Below are 20324 nucleotides of genomic sequence, written 5' to 3'. Positions count from 1 at the left end.
ATCTAAAAAATCCATTATGTGATACATTATTTTCAACCAATGAGATGCATCAGCTTTGGTATAAATTAGAATTAAGATGGTAAATTTGGAATTTGAAAGGATACTTGTCAAAATAATAAAAGGGCACTTCCTTTATGTTAAGATATATAAGAAAGTTAAGATAAGATAGATATTTGAAATCTATTTGATTTGAGGATTTTTGGGCATTAAAACAACCTCTTCTAATGAACTTTTGAGGTGTTACTTAATTTGATTGTTTATGGCCTTGTGCTTGTATATATTGTTTTTTTATTTGAAATATATTTTGTTTGGACCAAACCTACCAAAACCCATATTGTCTTTCCAACAAATCAATTGAATCAGCAAGCCCAAGGACACGACGCATACTATAATCGAACATTGCATAATATTTAGTTAGAGTAAGCTGATGCAAGAGCGTGATAATGGTGTAAAATGCAGAGGCATATAAAATATACACGGTGCCAAAAACATCCTTAAAAAATTACATTTTGAAGTTCAATTTTTTTATTTTTTTATTTATTATATGATCAGCTTAGCTTAGATGCTAAAATTTCAGATAAAAAATCGATATTGAAGGTCAATTTTAGAGGGAGGCCGTACGTGTGCATATGGAAAACCATCCATTTAGCATGAATCGTTAATTCGAACTGCTGTCGAGAGAAGAAAGTCGAGGTGAAAAGAAGTTTTAAGTCGATAAACTGAGGGAAGGTAGTTTGAGAGAGTCACGCAGAGACGGGAGAAGGCAGTTTGAGAGAGTCACGCAGAGACGGGAGAAGGCAGTTTGAGAGAGTCACGCAGAGACGGGAGAAGGCAGTTTGAGAGAGTCACGCAGAGACGAGAGAAGGGCGTATTGGCTCCGGTTTGGAGTGAGAAGGGCTTATCTGTTTTGTAAAGAGAGAGATCCTTCTCTCTCTAAGTGCAGGGCAAGATGTCATCAAGTAGTGGCCTCACCTTCAAGCTCCATCCCCTAGTTATTGTGAACATATCAGATCACCACACTCGAATCAAGGCTCAGCAGGTTTATGGCCATGGGAATAATGGTAACGGCTCCTCATCGCTTCCTCCTCCTAGGGTTTTTGGCTGTGTCATTGGGGTTCAGAGGGGCCGCACTGTGGAGATATTCAATAGCTTCGAACTTCTCTACAATCCCACTTCCGAAGCCCTAGATCGAGCCTTCCTCGTAACCAAGCAGGAGCAATGTAAGCATCTCTCTGAACAAACCTAACCTCTCACTTCAGTCGAGTTTCCATGAAGTTATTGCATAGGGCTTCTTATTAATTACAGTCTCTCTCTGTATCGCTTTTATTTTGATTATTTTGTTTAAGCAGTGCGTGATGTTTGTGAATATAATTAGGTCTCCATAGATGGTGTGAAGGTTTAAGCGTTGGGAGTTTTAGAACTCAGGGATAAATAGCTGATTAACTTTCAATAGAGCCAAACCACTTGGATAGTTCCGTTTATAGTTTCACGTGCAAATTTGAAGATCAATTCAAGTTCTAATATCTGGGATGTAATGGGAGATTACTAGAAAAGTCATTGAGAAGGAAGCATGATCCCACGTGTTGTCTTCTAAGAACTTCAATGGATTTCTCTTACATTAACTCTTAACTGTTTTTTTCTGGCATGCCAAAACTAATACTTCTTTCTTGAATTTGGGCATGCCTAGACCAATATTGCTGGTCTTTAAGAGAAGCTGTTTGGTGCATTTTCTTTGCTCTTTTTTTCTTTTCAATGTGTTTAGATTAATTTACTGGTACAATAGAAAGCATAAAAGCAGGCTTTATTCGCTAATGGTGTATAATCGTAGTTCTTTTGGGAGTTCTTTTTCTCTATGAGAATGGTTTTATTTGTTATTTGCATCAGGTTTCAGACTTTATTTCCACATGATCACCGAGTTTAAATGCTTGCATGCCCTCCCTTAATGATGCAGATAGGAAGGTTTTCCCAGATTATTATATACTTGGTTGGTATTCCACTGGAAATGATGTTCAGCAAACCGATATGCAGATCCACAAAGCTGTAAGATTCTTGAATTAAGGAGCTTCTTTATTTCTTTGTTGATGCTCTTTTACTTAATTCAATTTTTCCAGGATGACCTACTATTCTGCGTGCATTGGGTAAAATGATAATCCCATAATTTGAGTTCCCAGTAGTGTCAGCACATAGTTGCAAAAAAAAAAGGGGGTCCCAGCCCCTTTTGATAATAATACGTAATGCCACTTTTCGGTGATGCTTTGCTCCACCCAGTAGTTTGGTTTGGCAGTAGGCAAACACCGAGCACTGACTGCCTAAACAAAATAAGGCAAAACACCTCTTACTGCATTCTGAAACCCTTCAGCAAAAGATACATAAATTTTAAGATAGCGATGGAACCACTGGTTTTATTACCTTGGGTCAATAGTACTATCATCTCTTTCATGTTTGGACCAGTGATCAAAAAATCACCAATACAGATAATCACCGATCCTGGATAACGAGTTGCTGATGAACATTCGTGGTGGTCTCTGCGATTCTCTAGTTTATGTAATAAAACATGTACATTATATAACAAAACTCTGAAGTGATTGATTTGGTGGCATGTGCATTCATGATCTTTCATGTCGGCGGTTCAAACCTCATGGGATACAACTTTCTTTCTTCTTTCAGTTTCCTTTTTCTTTTTTTAATGCCAAAACATTTACAGACATATGGATGGCTTAATTTGCTGTCATGGTGGTGTGTTGTTTATGTGCGTGAAGGTCTTGGGTTCGTATTCTCCCTTGACGCTGTGGGCAACACCCCCTCTTACACACTCAGCATTAACAGACATATGTGCAAATGTGTAAAAAAACATAACAAAAAACTCAAATAGTTTATTTGGTAGCGCATGATTTCGTTTTTCAACATGTTGGAGGTTTGAACATCATGGGATACAACTTATTCTTCTTCTTCTTCTTCTTCTTTTTAAATGTTAAACTAAAAAAATTGGTATATACAATAATTGTAAAAAATTAGTTAGTAAGAGTGGGGCTCAAACCCTTGCACTCTAAAGGTCATGAGGTCCACAAAAAAAACACAAGAACATTATTCCTCTTAGCATACGAGCATTGAAGATATCAATGTTCTTTTTTAAAAAAAATTATTATTATTAAATTCTATTAGTCTACTTATCTGGATGATTTAGATAGCCAATCTGAATTGCCAATCCTGCCTATCAAGATTGGGATTATTGAGAGGCCGATTCACCTCATTGACCCATTTTCTAAAGAACTAGCTTGGACTAGGCTAATCGATATTCATAGGACAAATGTGCAATGAATGATTTGTATTTGATTGTTATTTACATGAAACAGAATAGTCAACTAGCATTCTCCTCGTGCTAGATTTATACTTTATTTCAATTGCTCTAGCATCCTGCACTTATATGAAACAAGCGGCAATAAATAGTGCATTAACTGAGACCAATTTTGTCAGATTCACTATGGAGCCTATTTTTGTTTGGTCTGAAAAATGGAGCAATTCGGCTGATTCGGGGAAAGACTTTATTTTTTAAAATTTTAAATAAATAAAAACTATTTTTATAACTTTATAAAGTTTTAAAATTAAAAATTTAATAATAAATAAGTTTGTTACTGCTTATATGTTCGAACCATCACCATTGACAAACAATAATCACAAAGAGCTAAGTTATAGCCTTGATGTTCATCATTTTGCGTTCCAAAAACATGAAATGATAAATATGTGTGAACATCCATCATTTTTTGTTTTAGCAATGCACCAAATGAAAAATTGCAAATACAATGGTAAAAAACGTATGTGAATGAATCTACAACCATAGGGCTCACAAGAGCACTCATGCGCATGCATAGTATATAAACGAAAAAGGCAAGATGCAAATAATCATATTATTTTAATGCTACCATTTTTTTTTAATGCCTTGGGAACATCATAGATTTAAATGTTTACCCCTATCCTGTTTGGCTGAATCTGCATCCTTCAGCGATATCGACCCAAATCTGGCTGAAGCGATTGAATCAGGCCGAATTATTGGATTTTTCTTTACTTTGCTTGGTACAGAGGGAAAAGGCAAAGGCTTCGGCCTCTGACCTGACCTGCCAGAACTTAACAACACTGAGTGAGACTGCTCATTTGAAGTACACATGTTAGGGAAGGGACACACATGTTTAGTATAATCCCTCAATCGATCAATATGCATTTTTTTTTTCTGTTGCTACCTAGATTTATGATATGATGTAGAGGGTAGTGTACGAGAGACACATGACAAGATGCCTCTTATTTTTAAGTTTTTCTTATTAAATATTAGGGGTGTATTTTTGGAATTTATAGGGGTTATTTTTAAAAAAATTAAAGTTTTTAGGGATTCTATTTTTTGGAATTTTCTAGGGGTTATTTTTAAATTTTTGTAAGTTTTTAGGGATTCTATTTTTTTTCATATTTTTAGGATTTGGGAGTCGTTAAGAGAAGTAGTTAGAGTGTTTATTGAGTCATCATCATCATCATCATCAAACCCGTTTCCCAACTAATTGGGGTCGGCTACACGAATCTTGGTTCGCTGTTTTGAGAGTGCTTAAGGAATATTTTGCTTTATCAGGGGTAAAAATGTCATTTTGTTTAATTATGACTTCAATTTCATTGGGATTCTTGGGCTCTAAGTAAGGTCTTTTGCTGTAAATAGGGGTCTATGTAGAGTATTTAGAATAGAGATTGGAGATAATGTTTACCTCCCATGTATCGATCTTGCACCGCCCGCTTTGCACGTCCTCATAGCGGGTACGCCACCATAGCTTGGCATGTCCCATGAGATACATGGTGGCAGTTGGCACCATGGCATCCTCATCACATTGAACCGTCTGAAAGTCTTGCTCGATATCCCACAAGAAGTTTTCCAACTCCTTGGCATCTCTTGCGCAAGAGCACTTGCTGTGGGCAAAGCGCTAGTGTTTGAATACGTCAAAAGCACTTGTTTGTCGAGGGCTTGCGTTATAGTCGGCCGTACTACTTGACTTTACTTAGCATACAACTAGTTGCTCTGTATAGGGCTGGGCTTTGCAATTACTAGCAGCTATGTAGATGGTTGGGCTTTGTAAGAACGGGGCAAGGCCCAGAGACGAAAATAGTTAAGAGGTGAGCTAGTTATGATCTCGTGCTATGCTATGCTATAGTAACGAGACGAGCTATCGGAGTCGATCGACCACTGCTTGGCTATAGTAATGAGACGAGCTGCAGGGGAGCAGTAACGAGACTAGACTGCCTTGCATCCCTCTACCCACAGACTTATACTAGACCGCCTCACTCATTCTATGCTCGTTTAGTCTAGATCTACAGAAAAGCGCCTTGACTGACGAGCTTGTTCAGTCTACATAACGTGTCTCCACACAACTGCTCGAAACATTGTTTCCGGAAGAAGTGGCTTGTGAAATTCCAAAGTGTCTTTATTATGTTTTGTATTTTCTAGGTTTATTAATGTCTAGGGAAAAGAAGTGAGTTAATGTATTGGTTCTTGTACGTTTAGACTATAGTAATTAGTAGTGTCTAGGAAGTTGTAGTTTTCTTGTAATGAGCATTGTGTGACTTTAAGGGGTGTTGACCATGGGTGAAAGCAAGCCTAAAAGGGGGTGGTCTGTGACCCTGAATTGAAACTTATAAAATTTGAATAGAACATCTCAATGGTAGAGCTTGTCTCCCATTGACTTTCTCTCTCTTCCTCTCATGTTTTACTTGTTCTCCCTCTCTCTCTCTAGTTTGCTGAACCGTTTTCCCCTCAACATTTGGTATCAGAGCCCACAAGTTCCAAGTTAGGAGGCTTCTCTTTTCTTAGAATTCTTTCATGGCACAAAGAGGGGCTAGAAGTAGGGGAAGACGCGACAACTTTTTGGGGAATAATGTGAGGAATGATGAGTTGATGAGTTGTGTTGCCAAGTTGGCATTTGACTGCACAATTTGAGTGCTTAAATGCTCAAAATGTGCTTGAGTCGGTAAACCCCTTTGCAGAAACAGCATCGGTGAGAGGAGATGAGGGAGGACAATTTTAGAGTTGATACAAACTCTATCAAAGTTGACATAGAGATTCTAGTGTTTCCATGGACGTCTTGATTAAGAAAAACCGGAGAAAATTTGCGTGAAGCTTGTAGCCACTAGACTACATGACTAGGCCTCGGCATGGTGAGATCAAATCCAGCATCTTCGCCTTTGGAAAGAGGAGTCTAAGGTTACTCAAGGGAAAAGATGAGGCCTAAGATGAAGGAGATGTTCCTGCCAATTGAGTTCTTGCAGGTTCTCTTCTCCCAATTCAGTAGTCCTTGGCAAGAGACTAAGAGTGTGGCTGAAGACACTGAACTGTTTTACAATCTCATAGTAAGAAATGACATACAAGAAACGGAGGAGCAGCTCGTTTCTAGGTATGTCGGTGGCTTGTAACTAGCCGCCAGATATGAGGTGGAGATGCATCGTCTGTGGAAGATTGATGGCGCTTATCAATACGTGTCAAAAGTGGAGGCAAAACTTAATCAAGGCAACACTAGACGGTTCACTGACACTTGTGACTCTTTTAAGAGTGAGGTGTCCAAAAGTGAAGGCTCAAACACGTAGGAAGGAAAAGTGTCTGCTGAGAACAACATTTCTGGCTGCAGTGGTTCGGCCCATCTTGAGTGGCCCTCTGGGCCCCACCATAAGCCTATAACTTGCTAAAAGTGTGGCCAAACTGGTCACCTTTTTAAGTGTAGTATCCCCAGAGGCAGTTTGACTCATGAGTCACTCTTATGGAGGACGGTGGGGAAGAAAATTTTATTGGGAACAGTTCTGGACCCATCTATGATGAAGAGCCCAAGCTGGTACAGGAAGAGATTGAGCTCGAGATGAGTGAAAGCTTGGTAATCTGCCAAGTTCTAACCATTCTCATGGCTTAAGCCTAGTGAAGATTGGCTTTTGTCAAGCATTTTTAAGACCCAATGCAAAGCTGGTGGCAAGGGATGCACCATTGTAATCGATGCCAGTAGTTGTGACTTGTGAGAACATAGTGTCACAAGAAATGGAGACAAGCTCAAACTGACAACTGAGCTACATATGAAGCCGTATTGCATTGCATGGTTCAAGAAAGGCAACGATGTAAAAATCTCTCAGCATTGCCTTGTTTCTTTTTCTATGGGAAAGAGATATAAGGATGAAGTATGGTGTGATGTCATTCCTTTGTACGTGTGTCACATGCTGCTGTACCAGCCATGGCAATTTGATCCGTGTGTAATACATGATGGTTGTCAAAACACTTACGATTTCTGAATGGGAAATGTGCAAGTGGTTACTACTGCCTAGCAAGGAGAAAAGTGGTCCCAAATCTAGTCAAGAGGGCTGTAGCTTTCTTACCTTGTCTATGCTTTTGGAAGAAAGTAATGAGAGTGGAGTTGTGTACGCTTTGGTGGCTAAAAAGGAGGTTGAGCCCACAAGTGTGCCAAGTGAGTTGGTACGCCTTCTTGAGGAGTTTAAATATGTCTCCCGGATGATCTTCCTAATGGACTACCTCCACTAAGGGATATCCAACACCATATTGATTTGATTCCGGGATCTAGCTTGTTGAATAAACCTCACTACCATATGAGCCAAGAGAGTATGACGAGCTCCATTGGCAGGTTATGAACCTGCTCAAAAGGGGTTCATCCGCCAAATCATGGGTCTGTGTACGGTGCCCGCTCTATTAACATAGAAGAAAGATGGTAGATGGAGGATGTCCATTGACAACTGTGCCATCAACTGCATCACCTTCAAGTATCAGTCTTCCATCCCTAGGCTCGATGATATGCTAGGTTATGTTGGGGGGAGCCCAAGTGTTCTCTAAAATTGCTCTAAGAAGCGGAAATCATCAAATCCAAATTAAACTGGGAGACAAGTGGAAAACAACGTTTAAAAATCCTGAAGGCTTATTCGAGTGGCTTGTCATTCACTTTGGCCTTACCAATGTGCCAAGCACATTTATGAGGGTAATGAACCAAGCCCTATGACTTTTTTTGGCTAGTTTGTTATTGTTTATTTTGATGACATTCTTGTGTATTTATTTTGATGACGTTCTTGTGTACAGCCAAAACCAAAGTGAACATGTAAATCATTTTAGGGGCAGCACTATTCACAAGTGGGAGTGAAAAACTTTATATTCACCTCAAAAGTGTGCTTTTATGACGGATTCTCTAGTTTTTCTAGGCTTTGTTTTGACTTCTTCAGGTTTTGAGGTGGATGAGGACAAAGTAACTATACAAGCATGGCCAGCGCCCTGGAATGTCCATGAGGTGTGGAGTTTCCATGGACTGGCCTATTTTTATCCCGGGTCCATCAAAAATTTCAGCACCATTGCGCTGTCATAAAAAATTCCAGTGCACAAAGCAAGGCAAGTTCCATTGGACACCAACGGCCAACAAGAGCTCTGAGCAAATCAAAGAAAAGCTCTTAACAACCTCCATACTTGCATTGCCCAACCTTGCGAAAGTGTTTGAGCTCAATTACGATGCATTGCATGTGGGCATCATTGGTGTGCTTAGCCAAAATGGGCACCCAATTACCTTTTTAATGAAAAACTCAATGATGCAAGGAGAAATTACACATCTAGGACCACAAGTTCTATGCAATAGTGCAGGCCCTTTGGCATTTGCGGCACTATATCATCTAAAGGAGTTCATTTTGAACTCAGATCATGAAGCCCTAAAGCACACAACAACCAAGGAAGTCTTAAGCAGGCACCTTCACCAATTTGCTTAGCCAGCGTGTTAGTCTCTTTGAACCCATGGGGATCCATATCCTTGGCTTTGAGAACATGGAAGAATTGTATCCTAATGATCCTGACTTTGGGGAAGTATGGAGAGCATGCAAAGTAGGAGTAGGGGGAAATATGTGACTCAAGATGGGTTCCTTTTTACAGGGGCTCGACTTTGCATCCCTAAGAGCTCCCTTTAAGAAGGCCTCATCAATGAACTCCATGCAGGGGGATATTTTGGCATGATAAGACTGTTGCCTTGGTAGAGGAGAAATGTTAATGGCCTAAAATCAATCAAGATGTAAACCACTTCGTGTGGTGTTGTCAAACATGCCAGGTTTTCAAAGGACACGCCCACACCTTAGATCCATACACTCCCCTCCCTGCCTAAATCTCCTTGACAAGATATTACTATGAATTTGGTCTTCAGATTGCCAAGGACCAATTGAGGCATGGATGCCATTTTTATGGTTGTTAATTGACTCTCTAAGTAGGCGTATTTTTTCATGCAAGAAAACTACTGGATGCCTCTTACATTGCTAATCTCTATTTTTATGAAGTGGTTGAGCACCATGGCATCCCAAAAACAATCACATAGAGCCTTGTGGAGGAGGCTGGGGACTTATTTGCACTATAGTACTGCCTATCATCCTCATATGGATGGGCAAACGGAAGTGGTGAACTGGACCCTTGGCAATCTTCTCCGGAGTTCGTTGGAAAGAGGCCAAAACAATGGGATTCCTGCTGCCCTAGGCCGAGTTTTCCTACAGCTCTATGGTGAATTGTTCGATGGACAGGACTCCTTTTAAGGTAGTCTATTGGCAAGTCCCTACCCACTACCTCGACCTTCTTCCGACTAGTTCAGCCCCATCAAACGAAGCTGCCCAAAACCTCACTGAAAGTATGGTGAAGCTCCAAGAAGAAGCCCGTAAAAAAGTTGGAAAGAAATGGCAGACGTTTATCGACATAAACACGTTTTCAAAGAAGGAGACCTTGTCTTGGCCTATCTCAAAAAGTAGAGGTTTCTAATGGGGACCTATAACAAGCTCAAATAAAAGAAAGCGGGCCCCGATCCATCTTGAAGAGGATCAATGACAACGCCTACACCCTTGAGTTGCCCCCTCATTTCCGTTCGCGTCCCACATTTAATATGCAAGACTTGACTGGGATTGTTGCCAATGAAACTCCTGGGCGAGTTCTTTCGAACCTGATGAGATTGATGTAGGCCACCATGCGCCTCACATTGCCATGTAGAATGGTTTGAGACTTTGAGTAACTTGGACTATTGACGTGGCAGTTTGGGTTCCAAAGTGTCATTTGCCATGAATTTTTTTATTCCCAAGTGTCTTTATTATGTTTTGTATTTTCTATGGTAATTATTATTTACAAAAAACAAAGAGAGTTAATGTATTGGTTCTTTTGTGTTTGCAAGTTGTGGTAGGCTTGGAATATATAGGATGATTAATAGTCTCTCAGGAAGTTTTAGTTTTTCTAATGAGAATTGTGTGACTTTAAAGAGTGTTGACCATGGTGAAAGCAAGCATAAAAGGGGGTGGGCTGTGCCTTTTTTTGAGCATGTAACCTTGAATTGAAACCTATGAAATTTGAATTATCAAATCTCAGTTGTAGAGCTTGTCCCACTATGAGTTTCTCTCTCTTCCTCTCATGTTTTTCTCTCTCTCTGTCTAGTTAACTGGACCGTTTTCCCAGCATCACATTGTTTCATTGAATTCTTGTGACTTCTGTAGAGCCATTGAAGATAGGCTTGTTAGCTTCCTCTTTATTTTCTAATTAATAAATTATTGGATTTTTTCCCTGCGAAATTCTACCTGCATCAATGAGGAGCAAATATTTGGGTCACGCATTCACATCCTTGGAGGTGGTTTTGTACCATACCGTGTTTAAAACTCAGTGAGTCCACATCAGACTCTCTCAAGCTACTTGGAACCAGCACCTGCCGGTTTTGGATGAGATGATCCATACCGAGCCAAGGCTACTGAGTCTGTTTGTCTTCAGAAATGCTAGTGAATATTGCATTGGTTTTATACAGACAAGACAAGTCAGACTTAAGAGTTTTCGTGCCAACTTGCCCTGGGCAGTGGTTGAGTCCTAGGGTGATTCCAATGTTTGAAACACTGGTACCTTATGTTGCATGGTTGACCAAAGGATCTTGGATGAAGTGATTAAGCTTGGACGTATGACTCCCAAAGTGGGGTGGTTGAGTATTTATCGCTCCTCCTTTTGGGATATGGTTAGCCAAAAATGAACTATTAACTCCCACTTCCGCAATCACTTGCCAAAACCTCCACCTAGGATAAATAAATACTTCTTAAGGCACCCCAATAGGCAATCAATCTTCTTGCCAATGCTCATGAGTTTCCATATAAAGCATGGGCATTGAAAAATTCTATCACCAATTTCTAGTAAATATATTGGTTTTGATGGTTACACTGGCCAACTATAAAAAGTGCAAATTCATATCCCTACTCCACAATATCTTAGTCATCCACTTTGAAGCTGACGGGTGAAGTTAGTGTTTAAAAACTAGTTCAGTTTGCATTCTTTACACAAAAAAACATGCACCGAGTTTGAGCCAAGTTACTCAGACTCGGCAACTTGTTGAGTCCTGAAGGCCTCCAGCACATTGAGGCCCTATGTAGTTGCACTGCTTGCTTGAGCCAATATAGTAACTTGGGTGAATTCATGCAAATCCACAAAAACTCACTGAGCTCGACAATGTTTTGATAAGAAGCGCCCCCCCCCCCCCCCCCCCCTTTCTCTGTGGATGGTGGCAGAAATCGGACTCCTCTTTCCCCTCAGATATATCTTGAAATTCAGCCATAGGCGTATTTCTCCATCCTTTATTTCAGCAAAAAAAAAAAAAAAAAATGAAAATCTTGGATTTACGAGTTTCTTTCTTTTCAAAATCGCATTTGGCCAAACTTGTTTTCCTGCTTGTTTTTCACAACCCTAGCTTTTTGTACCCTGAAAATTCATCGCTTGGTCCAATTTCTTGGTGTCCATGGAATCCAAATCTTAGATATCACCAAAAATATTCAAAATTCAAGAGCTTGGTTTAACTTTCATCATATTTCATTGTTATTATTTTTCTTAATTTGTTATATTTACTAGTTTTCCTATTTTCGTTATTTATTTGAAAATTTTTTAGCCCATGTTGGGGAACTCAACCGGGACTCGCCAAGTGCACTTGGGACTCCCTGAGCTGACTTGCTCTGAGCACTCCACGAGTCCTTGAGCGAGTCTTGGTTTTTGAACACCGGGTGAAGTCCACCTGTAGTTACAAGCAATGCATAACATATATCGTTTGTATTTGTTATCCTATGTTTTCTGAACTAAATAAAAATGTTATCATGAATTTCACTATACAAAAATGTATCACTTTTGAACAATGCCATTCCAGCTTTTTTCCCAAATAATTGGTCATGGCAGGGTTTCCCTTTCAGGTCCCTGTATCCCTTTCTGTTTGAGCAACTATGGGACCGCTGGCAGCAATGATGGATGATAGATATATTTATCCAAGCCAATTGCCACCAATATATCTGTCAATAAACATTTTGTTGCTGATGTGTATTCTTCCCTAGTTGCTGCTTTCTCCAATATATCTGCTGATAAACTCTTTCTTTAATTGTTTTATTTCTGCTGATAAACTTTTCATTTGTTTTCTGTAGTTGATGGATATAAACGAAAATCCAGTTTATGTCCTTCTGAATCCTACCATCAACCATGCCCAGAAGGATCTACCAGTAACCATCTATGAGAGTGGTATGTCATTCACCTCTTAAAGCAGGATTTGTTCATAGACTTCCTTTTCTGTAATATATGACATATTTGCTGATTTTTTTTGAGTTTTTTGTGAACATGTGTTGTTTTTTTTCTTCTTCTTCTTCTTCTTCTTCTTTTTTCTTTTTGAGAAATGTAGACTACCATATATATGTATAATTATGCACGTAGATACAATATGGAAACACCATCATTACCTAGACACTTTGAAAAGTTTTGGTGTCGCGTATCAATGCTTCAACACATTTCGATATGGGCAGACACGTCATGGACACTTGATTATATGTGTCTGATGATGTCATCAATTTTGAAGTACATATCGACAATTTTATAGAATTGTCTGGTATTTCTAACACATAAACTTAGAGGTTTTGGGTGTAGAATGGTGGTTGAAACCAATAAGGCATCAAGTTCAAATCCTATCGATGAAAACTTTTTTTTAAATTTCATTTTGACCTTTTTATAATAATAAAAATATGAAAAACATCCCTTACCAGTGGAAGGCTTGAACCTAGGATGTCTTAGACAAGCACCATTGTGCTACCAAAAAGCCATTTTGATTTAATGGCATTAGGGAGACATTATTTTATATGTAAGCCAAACTTATTTAAAATAGAAATATAACAAACAAGCTGGTCGGTTGGGTTTGATCACCCAACGTCTTAGGCGGTGCTGTTCAACCAAAGCATCACTTCTACCACCATGACATTGTGCGGTAAGTGTGAAGACAGAGGAAGTTATAATATATATATGATCATAATGTTTAACATATTTGCTCTACGGAGTCAGGAAGTACTGACATTTAACTTCACATGGTAGATGCTCTAACACATAATAAATACCGTCACAGGTGTGTGGTATCCATGTAACACTGTTAAGTACATGTAAGTAGGACAAAAATGTGGGAGAAACTGGTCCACAACTGCAAAATGGTGGTGGTAGTCTCCCCTAGGGTGCAGCACTAAAAAAGGTGCTAACTTCGATCCAAGCTGCCCTATACTGCCACCTGTGACACCATCTTTGGCAAGAGAGTCAATGATCGTGTTGGCCTTCTGCCATGTGTGCTTGAAGGTAACTGTAGAAGCCTGCAAAAAGATGATGACTTATAAAGGTTCTCCTCTGCACGCACTTTCAGCTAGTTTACTGGACAATAGTAAGATGTTGTTGGATTCTGAGTCCCTGTATTAATGAGTTTACCCAGGCAGAGTCAAATCTCTCTAAACCTTTGGGCAGTGCCATTGTCTCAGCCATTGTTGAGTCAATGCTGATCCCTGAGACAGCAGAGTTGTGGTCATGGGCATTTTTGTAGATACCCCCCAATTCAACTCTTCCTGGATTTCCTAGATAACACTTGTCTATATTGAGCTTAATCCACACAGACTCAGTTGGTCTCCAGAGGGTAGATCTCTGGAGTTTTGCTGGTTTGAAGGATAAGATGTCATGCCAATCTGTCTCATAATCCGCCGCAGTGAAGGTCTAGAGATGTTTGCATCCCTTGCCCCAAAAAATTGCTAAAGCTTTGATTTGGTCCATGATGGCGATTAAGATTGCTTCCTTTCCTTCGAAGTCCTGGCTATTTTTCTTTTCTTCTCTTCCAATAAGTTGCTTCCTGATAAAGTCCTATCTCTTGTTTTTTTGCAACGAATTGGATGTGTTTCTAATATTTAATAATGAGTGGTGTTTCACACAATAGAATATCTTAAAGTCTAATTTTAATCTTGTGTTCAAATCTGACTTCAATGTCATGGAGAAGGGGAACTCCAGCTTTCTGCCTTCTCATTTTGCTTTACAAAAACCACATGATGTTCAAACCATCTGACCCTTTGTCAAAATAAGCAAACTCGAAATTCACAAATCACTATCAGAAATACATTAATCTAACATGAAAATTCTAAAACTATATATTAAAAAACAATGTAAAAAATATTATTCTTTTAATAAATTTAATGTTCCAGTGTAGTTGTTCTGACTTCTGACTCTATCAATGTCTAGTTGAGTTCAAGTTTTTTATCTGCGGTATGTTCTCATGTACTCTGTAGTTTCATTTTCTTTAATATCACTTACCAAGTACATCATGATGTCCTTAGGGCATACTTGATTGGTGGAAGACACAACTTAGAAAGCCGCATCTTCCACCAGCTTCTGGAGTGGTGCTTCAATGGGCTAGGGTTGGCAATGGGCCAGGTGTCTTGGCTCGGCTCTGTTGGTGCAGCCCTGAAAAGTTTGGTCTGGGTCACAAAGACTGGGACCGGCCCTGGGCCATGATAGGGCCGGCCCCGGCCTGGCCCTATATTTTCCTACATTTGTTTTTCCTATATTTTCCTTCATTTGTTTTTCTTATAATTTCCTTTTTCTTTTCTTTTTTAACTTCTCTTTGTTTTCTTATTACAGCCTCAGGCCAGAGCCAGCCTGGCCCAGGCCTGGCTCATTGCCAGCCCTAATAGTAGCATAGCACTTCCCATTTTCAAACACTGTAAGTGCTACAGTTGGTGGAAGAGATGGCTATGGAAGCAGCGTCTTCCACCAATCAAACTCCCCCTTAATGAATCAAAGGGAAAATATTGCTCAACTACTATCTCTTATTTGCAGACTATAATGCATGGATATGGTTAAGACATGGATAATTTGTGATTTTTCCATACAGTTTTTAAGTGTCCAACACGGATATGGGGTCCATTTTGAAGTATCCCTGCATCATAGTTTGCAGATATGCATGACATGTGGGTTTCCCTGCAAGTTTGCCTACTATCACTGCTGACTTTAGATTTCTATATTTTTTCTCATAAACCTAATGTTTGAAAGCCCTCTGGTTTCTGGCATATTTTTGTATGGATGAAAACCCACGACATAATAGATTTTCTTGTGATATGGCACTGCTTGATTTACCCATCATAAACACACGTTTGGGAATCGCAAAGATGTCCTAATTTTTGCTGATATTGAGGTCATCTAGTTATTTCTCTTATTAGTGAATACTAGTAACCAATCAAATGGCTGAAGTTGTCAATTTTTTCCTGTTGTATCGAATACCTGCCTTTGTGTATGTATTTATCTACATTTTGGAAGCATCACTTGAGGTTGCTTTAGATCTATGTGACAATTCCCAAGACATATGCCCCTTATTCTAATTTCAAATATATTTTTGCATTTCTAAATGACCCTGATCGTACCTATAATTTATTCCTTAATTACATTTTTTATATTTGGGCATTTGAAAGTTCACAATGCCTGCAGGCCTGGTATAGTGGCTGTAAACGCTACGATCCTTGTTCATTTGACTATATTGCTTTTGCTATCCACGTCAAGGACGATGTCTTGTGCAATATTTTATTATTTTATTGGTATTTCTTTTTCTTATTCTGTTCTTCCTTGCAAGGTAGTAAATTCTTCAGGTTCACATTTTTTGTTTTTTTGGTTACGAACTTTTATTGACTGTAAAAAAGGCTTGCATGCTGGTACAAATGATTTAATACTGTAAGAGAAGGCCAGAGAAAAAAATGAGAATGTGGCTGGGAAAACTAGGTTCAAGGGATGGGGTTGCTAGTGAGAATGTTCTTTGGGATTGATCTAGGCAATGTCTTTTTTTCTAATGCGCTGTCAACTGGAAACATCATCGACTGCATGATTTATGTCCTGCATAGGTGATTTCAAGCATATTTAATCTCCTATGTCTGTAGAGACTACATGATTCATGTTTCAATGTTCTGCTGCCTGGACTTCTAATTATCATGTTATTTGATTTTCATGGTTTATTGCTTTTGCAGAGTTACATGTCATAGATGGTGTACCTCAGATGATCTTTGTAAAATCAAACTACACGATTGAGGTTGGTCCTGTTGCTTTCAAACTTATGCTCCATACTTCTGTGAGAAAAAAATGTGCTCTATGATCCACATAATGTTCATAAACAATAGTTCATCTTGTTTGTAGACTGTAGAGGCAGAACGCATATCAGTTGATCATGTGGCACATTTAAAGCCCTCTGATGGAGGCTCAGCTGCTACTCAATGTGGGTGTTCAAGTGCTCCAGGGACTTGTTTGCATTATTCATTTATTTATTTTATCTTTTCTATGTTTTCTTCTGTTACATATCTTTTGATGAAAATGAAGATCTGAATGCTATAGTTTTGGAGTGCAGTGGCTGCTCATCTTACTGGCATACACAGTGCGATCAAAATGCTCAACAGCAGAATCAGGATTCTCCACCAGTTTCTCCTGGCTATGCAAAGAGGTGAATTTTATCATCCATACTTGTATATTCATAAGCACCAAAAAATCTAAACCTTATGACTCCACAAGACTTGACCTTGACCTTTTTTTTCTCTTGTTGAAACTGTAGGTCTTGAATGAATAAGACGTTTAAAAACTTGAAATTGCAATAGACGAGTAGACGAGGGTGTCTTGATGCTTATTCTTATTAAACTGTATGGACATGCAGGTGAAATTCCACATGAGAACTCATTGTTGAGACAAGTTTCTAGCCTTCTGAGAAGATTGCCTGCCATCGAGTCAGAGAAATTTCAAGATGATTTCTTGATGGTGAGCCTTCCTGAACTATGCTAAGCCCCTCCTCAGCTATGCTTTAATTGTTTAGGGAAGCGGAAATAGCTATGGATTGATCTCTTTCTCTCTCTCTCTCTCTCTCTCTCTCTCTCTCTCTCTCTCTCTCTCTCTCTCTCTCACACACACACATCTGATGCATGTCACTGTTTTGATTCTGTGTATGCGGTCCCATTTGTCTCCTCTAGATGTGCAACTAGATGCATATGCTCCTTTCAAATGAACCATTTGTGAAGAAAACGATGCATTTAATCCCAGTACTCAATGAGATTTGTTAAAAACTAGCAAAATGGTATGTGCAATTATGCCCCAGCTGAGAAATTAAATGAAAAATAAATTTTAGGAATATATAATTTAAATGAAAATGATATACTGTTTTTGCTTTGTTATTTTAATTTTATGATATTATTTACTTAATCTAAATAATTTTCTATTAATTGTTACATAATTAGTTTCATTTCTTATAATCTGCCTATTTTCATTTTTTCTAAAATACTTGTTATGTTAGAAATTCCTATTATGTTGAGATATGTATTTAGTTGTTTTAATGGGAAGTCCTATTTTAACTTTAAATGGAGCTATGTAATTCCCATCTGGGTAGGAATTCTTATTTTTCTTGTTGGTAGTGCTTCCTATAAGGAGCAAATTTTAAGAAAAATTGGAGCGAAAAAGAAATCATGAAGAGAATTCAAAATTTGTGCCTTTCTTTTTCTCCCACAGTATGAGAGGTGTGATTTATGAACTAGTATAAGACCCTTTCACTGCTTGGTTAAGACAGTGTACGTAGTGAATGTGTTGTGTGCTAAAAAAATATCTTTCTTCTTTTATAGGAATACAATGACACGCTGTTGATGACATACCTCGCCATGTTCACAAACTGCTCCAGGTATGTATAATATTGTAATTTTTTTTCTTTATTTGATTTTTGTTGAAAGGAAGATAACAGATCCTTTGGATTCATTTGTGGATTTATTGAAATGTGCAGTATCATGAATGAGTTGGTGGACAAGTTCAACACGGCATATGACAAGCAAAGTAGAAGGGGTGGTCGAGCTGCTTTTATTTAAGACCAAGGATTTTGATTTTGTAGAGAGAGAGAGAGAGAGAGAGAGAGAGAGAGAGAGAGGAGATTTATGATTTTCTGGTGGGTAGGGGAAATTGGGGTTTTTTGTTTTTCTTATTACCGCCCTCCCTTTGAAGTGAATATAGGGTGTAGTTAAGTATATACACGGGTGTCTCTTAGTAGCCTCTGTTTGAAGGGGAATGGCAGAATTTATTTGGGTTAATGCAGTCTTATTTGCCGATTGGCTCTCTATATGCCAAGCGAGAGAGGGGGGGCAAGATTGTTTGGGTTAACATGGACAAGTCTTTCCAAAATTGGTGGTGATGTTTTTGAAATGAGGGATGTGGACCGATGCAGTCAATGGGGGCTTAGCAATGTGGTTGAATGCGGGCACATCATCTTGATGCAGTCAATAAATATAAAAAAAATTAAAAAAATAATATAAAAAATGTTAATACATGAAAAAAATATGGATAGATAATCAAAAAATTAATGAATGCCCTAGACTTTCCATTTGATGATCATGGCAAATGATGCTCAACTCATACTTCTTCGACCTTTCTCTAGGTTAAATCAAAACTTTATTATCAAACAACTTTCTAAAGTGGCTCCTTCAACTTATGTAACGTGGAAGGCCAAAGTCCTAGGCCAAATTGTTTGGACAATATATACAAAACTATTGAGGGTTACAATATTGAGAGAAATATCAGTCATATAAAAACACCTTGCAATGTATATACATATATTCTTCCCTCCTTTCTTTTTTGTATCAATTTTTAAATGTGGTTTGTTTTCTTCTTCTTTTTTTTCTCGTTTAAACCTCGATTTTGGGGTTAAAAGTATAAAATGAATCCATTGGCCCCTTAAAGAGGTATTTTTTGTGTAACACTACCATCAATATTTATAGGGCAATGGTTTCATGCAATCATTGTATAGTAATGTAATGCAACGACTTTGTTTGATCCAAATTTTTAAATATAATTCTTTTTATTCTAATGAACTATCACAATAAAAGAAAAAGTTGAAAACACAATTTAGAAAGTATTTTTTTAGCCTATTTAACATAGGCCGTTCATTTTGGTGAAATGCTTAGATCTTGGCCTTAGAATGATTTTTTTCATTTCCAATTTTTTTGGATGGTTTTATTATCATTAGATGAACAATGTTAAAAAAGAAGAAAATGATGTTGAGTTTATAAAGGTTGAGATCTTGAAATTCACAAAATGTATGGTCTAGATTCGCTTTTGGAGGGGATTCATTTTGACCATCTCTAGTGTTCAAATTGAACTTTTTTTTTTGGGAGTATTAATTATTGAGATGAAGAGAGTGTGTGTGCAAAATTTGGATCATAAAAGTACCACAAACATGGTTTTTTAAAAGTGTTGTTGCATTATCATTGCTCTTATTTATATCCCCCCTTTTGGAGTCACTTTTTGCCTCCTACCAACTTTTGATGAGACATCATTATCAAATAATTAAATTTCATATATATATATATATATATATATATATGGGAAAAGATGAGATTATCCCACTAGCTCATATGAATATATGAGCCCAACGGCTCAAATTGAATCTGAACCGATCTGATGATTACGGATGTTCGGTAGTGCTTGAATTTAATTTAATTTTTTCTACAAATTCAAATCTTTTGAAATTTTAGACATGTATTCTTCTCATCAAGGCGCACCTAATAAAAAATATAAAAAAATTTATTCGTGAAAAAATAACCAAAATACCCCTTGAAACTTTTGGGGGTATTTTGGTCAATTTATTTCATGTACAATATTTTTTTGATATTTTTCGAAGATTCACCTATTTTTATGAACACATGCCAAAAATTTCAAGTAATTTGGATTTATAGAAAAAATAACTAAAATTCAAATACTACCACACATCCGTGATTTCGTCAGATTGGCCCAGATTCAAGATGAGATTAGCCTACTAACTCATATGTTCATATTAGCTAATGGGCTAATCCCATCTTTTCCGATATATATATATATATATATATATATATATATTCATGTATTTTCTAATCTCCTTTATAATTTCTTTGGTTGCCGGTAGGCCTATGCTTTGACATTCCCAATAATAAATATTTCCACAAAGAGACAAATAACACAATTTTGATCATTTGGATTT

The 20324-nt window shown here is 38.0% G+C and overlaps 1 protein-coding gene across 4 annotated transcripts; it reads left to right on the top strand.

Moving 5' to 3' along the window:
- Window positions 1-736: 736 nt before the first annotated feature.
- On the top strand, window positions 737-18431 carry CSN6A (COP9 signalosome subunit 6A). 4 transcript variants are annotated; one of them, XR_016042382.1, is made up of 11 exons: window positions 737-1220; window positions 1952-2040; window positions 12445-12538; window positions 14644-14740; window positions 14948-15029; window positions 16321-16382; window positions 16487-16565; window positions 16695-16787; window positions 16995-17095; window positions 17947-18002; window positions 18102-18431. XR_016042382.1 is itself a non-coding variant. In XM_088849369.1 (9 exons), the coding sequence occupies exons 1-9, from the start codon at window positions 950-952 to the stop codon at window positions 18181-18183; spliced, it is 927 nt and encodes a 308-aa protein (XP_088705495.1). In that variant the 5' UTR covers window positions 737-949; the 3' UTR covers window positions 18184-18431. The 4 variants fall into 4 exon arrangements, 2 of the variants coding, with proteins under 2 accessions (XP_088705495.1, XP_088705496.1); XR_016042381.1 differs by having other exon boundaries at window positions 14644-15029; XM_088849369.1 differs by lacking the exons at window positions 14644-14740; window positions 14948-15029.
- The last annotated feature ends 1893 nt before the right edge of the window (window positions 18432-20324 follow it).

This window comes from Amborella trichopoda, chromosome 10 (genome assembly GCF_054954075.1).
Source record: "Amborella trichopoda isolate Santa Cruz 75 chromosome 10, AtrichopodaSantaCruz75HAP2 v2.0, whole genome shotgun sequence".
NCBI lineage: Eukaryota > Viridiplantae > Streptophyta > Magnoliopsida > Amborellales > Amborellaceae > Amborella > Amborella trichopoda.
Note: the sequence above shows the minus strand (reverse complement) of the source record. Positions and strands in the feature narration are given on the sequence as shown.

What these genes read in the sequence shown, in the direction of transcription:
- CSN6A (XM_088849369.1), top strand. Translation starts at nt 950, where the DNA reads ATGTCATCAAGTAGTGGCCTCACCTTCAAGCTCCATCCCCTAGTTATT. An exon ending in AGGCTCAGCTGCTACTCAAT is followed by an intron (nt 16,566 to 16,694) that starts GTGGGTGTTCAA and finishes TTTGGAGTGCAG; the next exon opens with TGGCTGCTCATCTTACTGGC. An exon ending in ATGTTCACAAACTGCTCCAG is followed by an intron (nt 18,003 to 18,101) that starts GTATGTATAATA and finishes TGAAATGTGCAG; the next exon opens with TATCATGAATGAGTTGGTGG.